The sequence below is a fragment of the Macaca nemestrina genome, chromosome 7, assembly GCF_043159975.1.
Source record: "Macaca nemestrina isolate mMacNem1 chromosome 7, mMacNem.hap1, whole genome shotgun sequence".
NCBI classification, from domain to species: Eukaryota; Metazoa; Chordata; class Mammalia; order Primates; family Cercopithecidae; genus Macaca; species Macaca nemestrina.
Genome location: NC_092131.1, coordinates 140,406,343 through 140,419,208, shown reverse-complemented (window position 1 = coordinate 140,419,208; position 12,866 = coordinate 140,406,343). Strand labels below are relative to the sequence as shown.

The 12,866-nt window shown below is 41.7% G+C and overlaps 1 protein-coding gene across 1 annotated transcript in view; it reads right to left on the bottom strand.

Annotated features, from left to right (window-relative positions):
- LOC105489235 (uncharacterized) overlaps positions 1 to 12,401 on the bottom strand; it is a 70,497-nt gene extending 58,096 nt beyond the window's left edge. The window contains exons 1-2 of the mRNA XM_071099251.1: positions 12,298 to 12,401; positions 3,584 to 3,827 (exon numbers count right to left, since the gene is read on the bottom strand). Coding sequence (XP_070955352.1) covers positions 3,584 to 3,827; positions 12,298 to 12,401 — 348 coding nt within the window. The remainder of the gene's footprint in view (positions 1 to 3,583; positions 3,828 to 12,297) is intronic.
- Between the last annotated feature and the right edge of the window lie 465 nt (positions 12,402 to 12,866).

The following is a 12,866-nucleotide window of genomic DNA, read 5'->3' as shown; positions in this document are numbered from 1 at the left end:
ATCTCCATGTCTCATCTTTTTAGAGACCAATGACCATATAATTTGCACTACGGGAATGGTGCAAAACAAAACAGGGCCCTTTCTTGGGTTTTAATGCTTGTCTAGGTGTCCTTACTCTCTACTTAAAGGAGACAAATACAAAGGAAAGATGCACACCAGTGACAGTAGACACATTAAATATTTGTTCAGGGGAACTATGAAGAAATCATAAAAAAGGGAGGTATAGGGGCCCATGAACCACGGTTCTCGCATCAGCTCAGCCCCTGACTGCCATGTACCTCAAGTAGTTACCTAAACTCTCAGTTCTCAGTTTGCTCACTTGCAAAATGAGGTGGCATGCTGAATGATCTCCAAGGCACCACCCAATCTGAACCATCCAAACAATGCCAAGAAGATCACTTCCCCACACCTGGGACTTTCTCCTTCTCTCTGTGTATCCATCTCAGTTCCTTCTCCACTCCCCATGGTGCTAGGGTCTCCTCTTGAGCCCTGAACTCACTCCTTGGTGTCAGTCCTGTGTCTCCAAGGGATCTATAGAAATCCCCACTATCACTGAACCGCAAGAGGCTTAAACCTGGATTTCAATCTGTTTAAGTTGTTTACTCAAGATGAGACAAATCCATTGTCCTTACAGAGCTTAGAATCTCTCTAGCCTGACTGAAGTTTGCCATCCTTACAGCGCAGTGGCTGCAATCCTTAACTGCCCAGCTTCCGTGTGCCAGGAATAGTGAGAGATTCAGAGAGGTCAGGCAGCCTCTGCCCAAAGAGGGCAGGCCAGGCAGAAGGTGGCAACGCCACATCCTCCAATTCTGCCTCCGGTTCTGTCAGTGGAACCCACCGTGGAATAGAGGGAAGACCACAGACCTTGCATTCAGATAGGGCTGAGTTTGAAACCTGCTCTCAGCACTTCATCACTTCTTTAATTCCCAAGGACTGATCGGGCATTACCTCTGTATCACGACATTTTCAAGATACACAGATGCATAAGACACTCCTGGCTTTCAAGAAGCTCTGCAGCCAGCTGTGTGACACTGAGAAGAGTCATCGACCTCTCTGAGGCAGAACTTCTCCTATTTTAATTAGGATACTATCCCCCTCTTAGGGCTGCTGTGAGCTAAACAGGATAAATGGAGCACGAGGTTTCTCTTCTGTACTTTCTCTCCCTTACCAGCCCACGCTGATTTCCCACTGTCTTCCCAGGGACTTCAGGCCTGAATACTCTCTGGCGTTGCCACCTTCTGCCTGGCCTGCCCTCTTTGGGCAGAGTCTGCCTGACCTCTCTGGATCTCTCACCATTCCTAGCACACAGAAGGTGTGCCGTTAAGGATTGCAGCCATTGCGCTGTAAGGATGGCAAACTTCAGGCTCGAGAGATTCTAAGCTCCCTGGACAACAAATTTGTCTTTTCCTTTTGTCCTCAGTGCTAAACACCTAGCCCAACCCATAGTGGGTACTGAATAAATAATAATTTTCATCCTAACTCAGAGAGGAGCCTGGATGCTCACGGTTCTTCATTTAAATACAGGAGCCCTCATCTCCCTCTTGCATGTGTCAAAGAAAATGAACAACGTGATTTAGATGAACAACAGGGAAGCCAACGCAATTCCCCCAACTTCCCATCACAATTACTAATAGACTCATTCCCTCATTTATCCCTCTCTTATATTTTCATTGTTCCATAAAGAATGAAATGTGCTGATGAAAACTCACAAAGGTGCTGAAGCCAACTGAAAAGGCAAAGAGGGGAAAAAAAAGATTTTTAGGAAAGAATGAAGCACAATAGCAGGAATAATAAACCAAGACACCAGGAAAATCTCTGGCAGGTGGCCACAAACGGTTTTCTATTTCTGTCCTTGTCAAATGCCTCGTTGGATGAGGCCACACACAAATACTTCCGCTCTGACAAGGGATACTTTGTGAGCCGAGTCCTTCATTAGTTCTGCTATATCAGGTGAAGTTCATGTTCCTCTGGGCAGTTTTATTAGCACTTGAAATCCCGGAAACCCTTAAACCAAGTCACCATCACACTGATCATTATTAGCATTGCTCAAAGTACACATTCTGAAAACTCATATTAAAAATGCCCTGATCATTTCCAACTAAAGAGTTTTTAGCCCAAGGAACTTGGCACATCTGCTTTAGAAGTCAGTCATCTATGAGAGGCTTTTCTCTCCTGTATAATCTGTAGGCAGAGAGCAATAGCCCAGCAGGCTTTCCTTTATCTTTGGAAAAAAAGAGTCAAAATTACATTTATGAAACAATCCTTAAAATAACTTGGAGAACATCTGGTTCTACTGAGTGGTTCAGGTCAAGATGACACTCAGCAATTAGTTAACCATAGGAAACAGATGGATTTTCAAGTCCATTTGTCAAGAATTATTTGTGTTAGGTGTCCCTGCCTCCACGTTTCCCTGTCTCAACTGGAAATATGACAGTGGCAGGGGAGAAATCAATGTGAACAATACAGGACCAGGTGGTCATGGTAGAAGACATGTACATGAGCTGGGCCTCAAAGGCTGAGCAGAAACTGGATAGAGGGAGGAGAGGGAAAAGCATTAGAGGGGCTAGAAAGTAAAGAAGGACTTGGAGTAACCCTGATTCACCCAACTGACCTTCTACCAGATGCCAGATGGGCAATTCTAGAGACAAAGGGACAGAGGCAGATTATCCATGATGCTGATAAAGCTCAAGGTTATATAATTTTTATAAAATTTGCAAAAGATAGTTTGACTTCAGTTAGTTTACTGGTATTGCTTCCTAATCCAATTTACCCGCCATGATCTTCCCCCCTCAGAATTAAAGGCTACTGGAGGAATCTTGGGCACTTGGAGGATGTAACTTCTGGGAAGCTGAGTTAGGGAAACACATTTCAGTTTAGCGAAGTCTTTTTATGTGGAATGTGGTCACTCCCAAGCATAATTGAATGATCACTGGCCATGGGCACTTCTAGGAACAGTCCTAACATCATCAGTTCAAGGAGTATGGGGAGTTAATCCATGAACCAAAAAAGTGAAATGCCCTGAAATCTTACAGTTCACACAGGAAAGAAGCTTGATGTTTTCCCAAACTTGATGAAAATCTTAACAATTTACATGAATTCATGGTGAGAGAGCTCACAAATCACCACCTCCTTGGGACCAAGTCACTGGATTTTTGCTTTGTCCTTTCGGGGAGGTCAGGGTTCTCTGCTGTTGTTTCTTGAGGGTATGCATCTATGTCTTTGCATTGAAGGATCAGTATGTATTCCAGTTTTCCCTATCCATCTTGTTGGGTTTTTATTGGATATATTCTCTTAGTGAATCTTTACCACTAAGTCACTGCCTCCTTTTTGGCTCTAGGTGATACCTTAAACCCAGGTTCGCCTTGGCTCCGGTAAATGATTAGAGCACTTCCTGTCCTGAATTGGCGAGGTCCCACAGGCATTATCTCAGCAGGGTGGGAAGACTGGTTTAGGGGTTCATGCCCAGGGGACCTGCAGAACGTACCTCCTATGGCATGGTGCTGCTAAGCAGCCACTCTGACGAGGCATCTCATTTGGCCAAGTTACACAGCGGATTTTCCAGGATTGGGGATAGTCATCCTACCTTCTCCCTTTGTCTCTGGCTGTCCTCGGGGACAGTTCTTTCTCCCTTCAGACAGTCATGATGCTTTGTGGGGTAAGGGCAAGATAGACCTCCTGCAAGTACACCCAGGATGGTGGAGAAGCTGGTTGACCACCTCAATCTCACTTTTTCCAGTGTAGAAACCAGTTGGTGGGGAGATTTTCCACATGCTTGGTGCTGAGCAGAATGTTGGGGAGGAATGTTGAAGTTGTGGAGTCCAATTATCCTATTGTTTGCTCACAATTGTATTATTTCTCTGGGGCTATCTCATTCTCATAGTTGAGTCTGGGTTGTTGCTGATGAAAATCCCAATGCTGTATATTTGTTTTGAGTTTTCTGTGGAGGAGAGTGAAGCCAGCTTGCTCTATGCTGCCATTTTGGGCTGGTCCTTTAAAAATTTATGTGATGAGTTGTGAAGTTGAAGGAAACTCTTCTGCATCACAAATAATGAAAATAATTTTCAATCAACTATGATAAAGAACAAATTATCCTTCTGCTTTCTCTGCAATATTATAAGATCACTATCCTAGGAAAAAGTAATCAGAGTATGAAACCAAAAGAATATAAAGGAAAGAGGTTTATCAGTTGATTTATTGATTAAAATAATGAACAATTTCCCCAAAGTTTGCGATGTCTGGTATTTCCCAGCTTTTAAATGTGTAAGTTGTTATGATTTCTTCTCTCATTCTAAATAAATATTTTTAGGCCTAATTTTATATTCTTTTTCTTAAAGTGAGTGCCTCCCCAAGATGAACAGAATAACACATGAAATGTGTTACCAAAGAAACACAAGAGGGATCTCCTATGTAAGCCTGGGATGCTGGAAACAAAGGCCACATGGGGAGAGAAAAGAAGAACATTTGGGCAGGTGTCCCCGAAAATGACAGGGCTTGGTGTGGAATAATAGTAGCAGGAGTCAAGGCTACCCATAGCAGACAGATCTGGGGCCGTCTTATAGCCCAGGTTGGTGGTTGGGTTCTGTTTTACCCATCACAAGACATTCTTCTTTTGTTCTCAAGTAATCAAGGCCTCTGAGTTCTGCAACTTCTATCCATGTTTTCCTCTCTTGCTATTTTCTCTAGGGCATGTTTTCACTTGCCAAAAATTTAAAAATAAATGTAATCACCTTCTATATTAGTAGCAAATTATATGCAACCAATATACGCTGTTCTAACATTTGTCCCATTATTAACACCCGTGAAGTGAAACACCTTTTCCTCAACGTGTCCTCACAGAGGACCTCTGTCACAGATCTGGCATGTATCCTTAAATGACATCCTGCCCAGTATCTGTGGAGGCTCTCCTGAGAAAGGACATAAGGACTGCCCATTCACCTGCCTTCTATAGTTACAACCTAACTTCCTCATGAACATATTGCTGTTGATTCAAACATCTTCATTCTATAGCATGCCCCCCTAAAAGTAAAACAAACAGATAATCACACATTATCTCTTTGTTTAATTTTTTTGGGGGGAGAGCATTTAATAGCAATTACATTTCGGCAAGCATTTTCTTTGTAGAAGGATCTTTAATAGTGTCTCCGAAAATGAAAAAAGAACATTTATTATGTACCTACTGTGTGTTGCACCTTGTGTAAATACTACATTTATTTCTCATACCAACCTGGTACAATAGGTATCATTATCCCTGAGAGATTAATTAACTTGCCCAAGATCACACAGCTAGCTAGAAGTAATTGGATTTGCCTGACCTGAAAGCAATGCTAGTGTTAGCACTTTCATCGACTTTCCTCTCTACCCCTGTCTTCCTTACCTCTCTATTTGGGTTTCTTTACCTACAAGTGGTTGAACATAAAATAGTGTCACTTTGGGGAATGTTCCCTAAAAGTCAGGGGCAGCAGATTTTTAATTTTCTTTCTCATTGGCCCACACTTAGTGAAGTCAAGTCTTTGAGTTGATCTTCAGTTGAAAGTATGGAGGAAAACTTAATTTTAAATCAGAATTTTGCCAAGAACAAGCCTACCTTTTCAAGGCTCACCCAACATTCCGTGTTGACAAGCCACCTTTTAAAGGGAGCTGGAATGGCAGGGTTGAGACATTCTAAACCAGGCACCACAAGGGCTCCTATTAAAAAGGAAGAACAGAATCCCCTGCCTCCCGCTGCAGATGCCATTCGCTCCAGGGACTGGATGTCAGAACAAGCCAAAGCAGGTTTCATTCATCCTTGTCCAAACCCCAGGGAGCCAGGGCACTTTATTCAAGGCAGAATATTCAAAGTCTTCACCATTTGCCTCCTCGGCCATCTCCCTCCAGCCAGGTGGCCAGCAGATTCTGATTGATCCCAACAATGTTTCTTCTCATATCTGAATTTCACAAGCATGTGAGAAGTCTCAGGTGTGAGTTTTTCCCCTACTGCTTCTAATAAACCAGGTCCTCACACTTGAAATAAAGCCCGCATCAAGAGACTCTCCCTGGCTAGCCATGCAGCTTCTCGGCAGGTGATTCCACTCTTCGGGGGCTTTCAGAACTTCAGAATCTATAATCAGACGCTTGGAATGACAGCAAATGAAGTGACCCCAGAGGAAATTTGCTTCCCCTTTTGTGGGATGTTAGCTGCTTTAGAATTCTCAGAGGGACACTCTTCTGGCTAAAGGAATCTTTGCGGGAATAAGAACTGAGGAAGATGGGGCCAAGAGATTTCATTATTGCTGGCAAGGAGTGCAGGTGGGGGGTCCTGCCTGGGAGGACCCCTGCTGTCCTGGGTGCCACACTTCTAGAGCTTTAACAACCACAGCAGACCCGTTGTGAAGGAAAGCCAGATGATCAAGGGTAGGCAGCCTCTGTTGTGTTAGAAAAGGTATTAAATGACACAGCTTCCTCAGTCTGAAAAGATCAGGACTCAGAAACAATCCAATCAAAGTCTCTTCAGATAATGATTAAGAGGAGTGAGAAGTTGTACATGGCCTTGTTCAGCTAACCCTACACATGGGGACTAGGGAGCAGCCTCCAAATTGGAAGGAAGCCATTTGGGAAAAATTGAAAGGAAATGTAACTTTACACAGCAGGTAGGAAACTTATGGGACTTACTAGCCCTTGAGGTGGTACAGGCCATTTATAAATAGAATCAAAGCATGTTTAGAAGAACGTGTGAAATAAGAGATCCATTGTGGACCAGTGAGGGAAGTCAGGATATTTGACTAGGGTTTGCCATGATCTTTTGAAGTTGACCTAATAGATGTGTTGTTATCAAACACAGCACAGGTGGATGACATTCACAAACATGACACACATTCCCATGGGTATCTCCAAATTTTGGCCTCTGCCACAGGCAAAACACGAGCTGTACCTCTACCCTTTATTACCTAATGAAACAAGGATACTGAAATGCATGAGAATCAAAGTAACCTAGTGTGGCTATAACCTGAAATTTCTTAGCAAACAGATGAACTCCAAATTTCACCTCAAGTGTTCTCTGGGCTTTTGTCCTGCATATATATTCTGTCTCACTTATGCAGCCATGGCTGTGAAGCACACCAGGATCTCAATGATAAGACTTCAGGCACAAGAGAGTTAACTGAGTCTGCGCAGAGATTATAATGCTCTAAGAGGGAAGAAATCATGGCCATGGAATTCATTACTGTTAAATTGACACATGCGCAAAATATTTAATTAATTATCCAAAATAGATTTTATCCCTCACTTGCCAAGCCCACTGAACCTAAGGGATACACAAGCAGTGGCAATCATAATGTCCAAGAGGACCTGAAAATTTGAGGGTGTGATTTGAGCTGAACTTGGTCTATGGGGAGACTGCTTAAATAGGCAGAGTTCCATGTCTGCTAGCAATTTCCACTACAAACAGATTCTTCCAAATAGGTACAGAATCATTTCAGTAGCTAGGCTTTCAAGCGCAGCATCCTGGTCCCCTGAAGAGGCTAAAAGGAACAAGGCAGGGACTTGGGTACCAACCAGATCATCAGACCACCGATTTGATCTCTGGATGTGATGATGAGCTGAAAAACTCACCAGAACTAAAAACTGTTTTTAAATGGGAAGATTCCAGGGTATCTAGATCTAAAGGCTCAAAGTGAATAAGGTTGTATTGATGAGCTCCCCAAGGCAGATGAGATACCAGGTCTGCAGACAATTCCAGACTGACTCAACCACCCCAGTAATTTTCTGAGACACTGCAAGGCATGGATCGCTGTACTCTCTATGACCATGTACAAGTCTCTTAAACTTTCTTTAACTTGGTTTTGTAATATTTAGAATGGAAATCATAAATAGTACTCTGCAATGTTATTCTAAAGATTATGTAATATATCTATGAGGACTCTTGTATAGCCCCTCGCATATCATAGGAACTTAATATATGTTGACTATTATTATTTAATGCTTCCCAACTCAGCTAGACCAGGCACAGTGCAAGTGCTGAGACCTTGCCCTGGAAACTCATACAATCATGAAATCAGTTCCACAGAACTTAACTGGCTTAATTGCTGACATCTCTGATGGCTATTTTGTCATTGACTATACCCAAGTCAAAAACATAATGTGGATCTTGAGACAGAGGGTAGTTAGGTCCTTCTAGAACAGTGAAAATTTAGCAGGTTGTTATGGGTTGAATTGTGTTCTCCAAAAATTCATATGTTGACATCTTAACCCCCAGTACATCAGAATGTGACCCTATTTGGAAACAGGGTCATTACAGATGTAATTAAGAGAGGCAATTTTGGTTTTAAGGTGGCAGAGAACATGGCTGAATTGTGTTCTACTGTTTGTGGAAGGTAGAATTTGTAAGTTGTAAACGTGGCTATTTAGCTGAGGAGATTCATAAGCAAAGTGTTAAAGGTGTGGCCTGGTTTCTCCTTGCTACTTACACTAAAATGTGAGAGGAGAAAGATAAATTGAAACAGGAGCTGCTAAGCAAAAAGAAATCAGAATTTGAAGATCAGGAAAATTTGCAACTTAGATATAGTACAAAAAAATTAAAAAGTATGCTCTGGAGAAGCACCAAGGGTGTGGCTGAACAGGTGTTTGCTATAGAAACTAGGTGAACCCAGTCAGCCATCTCAACAAAAATGTTGCCAAGTTGGATGGAAGGGGACAGAGACAGGAAAAAAAAAAAAAAAACAAAAACGAAGGAAAGATGCTGGACTTCTGGGCTTCTACGGGCAGCAAATGGGCTTATAGAGATGTCTGGTTACAGATATATGTCATCTTTCAAGAAGAAGGAAGAAAGACCCCAAGAGTGGGGCCACCTCCTTGGTTCCAGAGGGAGAAGCCACCTCCTCCATTCTAAATGGCAGAACCATTACCTAGGGTGGAGGGGGTGAGGTCGCTGCCCTGGCGTGCCTAGAGGATGGAACATTCAACCAAAGAGGATTATCCTCAAGCCTTAAAATCAAATAGAATTTACCCTGCTAGGTTTCAGGGTCACTTAGAACCCATAACCCTTATTTTGTCTTCTGATTTCTCCCTTTTGGAATGGAATATCTATCCTATATCTGTAACACCATTGTATTTTAGAAGCAAATAACTTGTATCACAGGTTCACAGACACAGAGGAATTTTGCCCCAGGGATGAATCATACCCTGAGTACCACCCAGACCTAATTTAGATAATATGTGAATGAGATTTTAGACTTTGACTTGATGCTGGGATGGGATAACTGTATTTTGCATGTGAGAAGGAAGTGAATGTAGGGGTGTCAGAAGGCATACCGTTATGGGTTAAATTGTCCTCCCCACTCCCCTCAAAATCTACATGTTGAAGTATTAACTCCCAAAACCTCAGAATGTGACCTTATTTGGAAATTGAGTCATTATAGATATGGTTAGTTAAGAAGAGGCCATACTGGAGCAGGGTCCCAAGACCATGGGAACCCACCTCTTGCATCAGTGTGACCTGGATGTGAGACCTGGAGTCAAAGATCATTTTGAAGCTTTAAAATTTGACTGCCCCGCTGGATTTTAGACTTGCATGGAGCCTGTCACCCCTTTGTTTTGGCCAATTTCTCCCTTTGGATTGGCTGTATTTACCCAATACCCCCATTGTATCTAGGAAGTAACTAGCCTGCTTTTGATTTTACAGGCGCATAGGCAGAAGAAACTTCCCTTGTCTCAGATAAGACTTTGGACTACGGACTTTTGGGTTAATGCTGAAAAGAATTAAGACGTTTGGAGACTGTCGGGATGGCATGATTGGTTTTGAAATGTGAGGACATGAGATTTGGAGGGGCCAGGGGCAGAATAATATGATTTGGCTGTGTCTCCATCCAAATCTCAACTTGAATTGTATGTCCCAGAATTCCCACATGTTGTGGGAGAGACCCAGGGGGAGGTAATTGAATCTTGGGGGCCAGTCTTTCCCATGCTATTCTTGTGATAGTGAATAAGTCTCATAAGATCTATGGGTTTATCAGGGGTTTCAGCTTTTGCTTCTTCCTCATTTTCTCCTGCTGCTGCCACGTAAGAAGTACCTTTTGCCTGCCGCCATGATTCTGAGGCCTCCCCAGCCATGAGGAACTGTAAGTCCAATTAAACCTCTTTTGCTTCCCAGTTTCAGGTACGCTTTTATCAGCTGCATGAAAACAGACTCATACAGACCCCTACTCAAATTGTACTGGTGTCCTTATGAAAAGAGAAAATTTGGATGTAGACATGCACACAGAGAAAATACCATGTAAAGATTGGAGTTATGCTGCTACAAGCCAAGGAACTACTAGAAGGTAGGGAAAAAGCCTGGAATGGCTCTGTCCCTAGAAATCTGGGAACATGGCCCTTCCAACACCTTGACCTCGAACTTCTAGCCTCTAGAACTGTGAGACAATACATTTCTATTGTTTAAGCCATTCAATTCTCAGTTTTCAGTACTTTGTTATAGCAGCCCTAGCAAATGAATACACAGGTTTTTATGAAACAGCTAAACACAAATAATTAAAAAGATACTTGATGAGATTATCCTGGGAAAGTTGCCATTAGAAAGAAAATTAAACTCCTCACTTACGAGCAATTGAATGTTGTCTACCTGGAATGGTTTAGTCTTTCTGAAATTATTAGTGACTTGTTAAGAATGAATGATTACATTACACAGCAGATTAAGATGAGAAATAACCTATTTTGAAAAACTCCAAACTAGAATACAAAGTTGTCTACACATTCATACCAAATTCTGTGAATCAATGAGCGAAGGAACTATGGAAAATCTGAGAGCTTTTGTATAAAGTAATGATATAGAGGACGTAGACACAGACACACACATATACTACATGCATGAACACACACACACACATGGTTGTCCTCAGAGGTATCCTCAGAGGATTGGTTCTATGAGCCTTCACAGATACCAAAATCCATGAATTCCCAAGTCCCTAATATAAAATAGAGTAGTATTTGCATATAACCTATACTTATCCTCCCATATACTCTATATCATCTCTAGATTACTTCTAGTACCTAATACAATGTAAATGGTAGGTAAATAGTTGTTATACTATATTATTTTTATTTGTATTATGTTTTATTATATTATTATTATTTTTTTATCATTTTTCTCAAAATTTTTACATTTCTTTTTATTTTGTTGAATCTGAAGATGTGGAACATAGATATGGACGGTCAAATGTACATCTATGTATACATACATATATACTCATACATTATCTTAAAGCAATACTATCTTCTCAATGTTAAAGAAGTTTATCACTCTAAATATTGACGAGTGTTTACCTTTCTCAGCCTCCAGTCCTTGTCTTTTCTAGCATTGCTCTGTTTTGAAGCTAAGCTGGCTAGCAGGGACTGCTCCCAGAAGCACCTGTTATCAAAGGGCTCATCGCTTCCTGTTGATTCCGGGGACCAACAGCCATCTAGAACATTCAGCCATTACAATTCAGACCTGGAGAAACAAGTCCAGAAAATAGCTGCACGTTAGATCAAATCATTTTGAAGAAAAAAAAAAAAAAAAGGAGATCAAGAGCAACTAACAGAGTGAGAGGAATTGATTCTTTCCTCACAAATGAAGTCAAGTTTATTCATTCCTGCCCTTTTTTAAGGACAATTAATGGGAATTTCTAAAACTCAGAATGTCGAAATCATTACTGGCTGATCACTTGAAGCAAGAATGCAGCTGTTATGATTAATGGCTGAATTTTAAATATTTCAGTGGGATCAAGGAAATCTCCACACTACCGTGCACTCCACAGCTTGTCATATGTGCCTCCCCAGGATGCTACAGAGAATGTGATGACATCTCAACAGGTTCTTTCCTCACTAAAATATTGTGTAATTCCAAGATAAAATCTTAACTAAAACGCAAATTCACTCATTCATCAGCCAGCATGAGGCAGGGAAGTGTAGTAGAAAGAGTATTTATGAACCTGGAAGGAAAAAAATGAATCTTGATCTCTGCTTTGTCATTTTATGCAATCCTAGGTGCACTGTTCAAATACTCTGAGTCTCGATGGTCTCATCTGCAAAAGAGAACTGGGAATGAGAAAGTTTTCCTTTCCTGATATGCAGAGAGTCTATGCAAACTATTAAGTGCTATTCAAATGTAAGGTATTAGTACCTGCTACTTTCAAGGAACATGGACATTGATGAAACAGAATAAGGAGTAAGGAGTACTAAGGTTTTAAGAATACACAGACCTGGCCTGCCCTCAGGGAGATTTCAGGCTCGTGGACACATAAATTCATTTTACAGATAATCATAATTTCAGGTAGAAAATGTAAATACCATAGAGGTGGGGTCACTTCGGGCTTGGGGGCTGGTAAAGAATTAACAAAGACTCCAGGGAATACATGATACTGTGATAAAGGCAGCTGAAACCTGGAGGTCATGCTTTCTGAATTTTGCCAAGTTTGGGGAGTCAGAAGGGAAACCAAAGCCACTGAGGGAACGTGAAACCTTCCAATTCCCTCGTCGATGCAGGAACCCAGTGTTCTTGTGAAGCCGCCTGAAAGCATGGCAAAAATAGAACAGGTCAAGTGTGTCTCCATATCAAACCATTTCCATCTCTCCAGCGTTGCTAAAATTGAAAGTCAGGGTGACATCTGGATGGGGATGATATGCCCTTGTTCTTGTCTATCAAATGCTTTAAAACCCCCCAAATGCTCTGACTCCCAAAATGAAGAAAATCAGACTGGCATGGTGGATAAGTCTGTTGTAATTTGTTTAAAAGAAGAAATGGAAAAATATAAAGAAATAGTTAACTAGATGGACACAGTGGGGGACCATGCCTTGCCTTCTCCCCTGGAGCATGAGAGTCCTGCAGGACCTCCAGCCCAGTCCACCCTCACACCTCA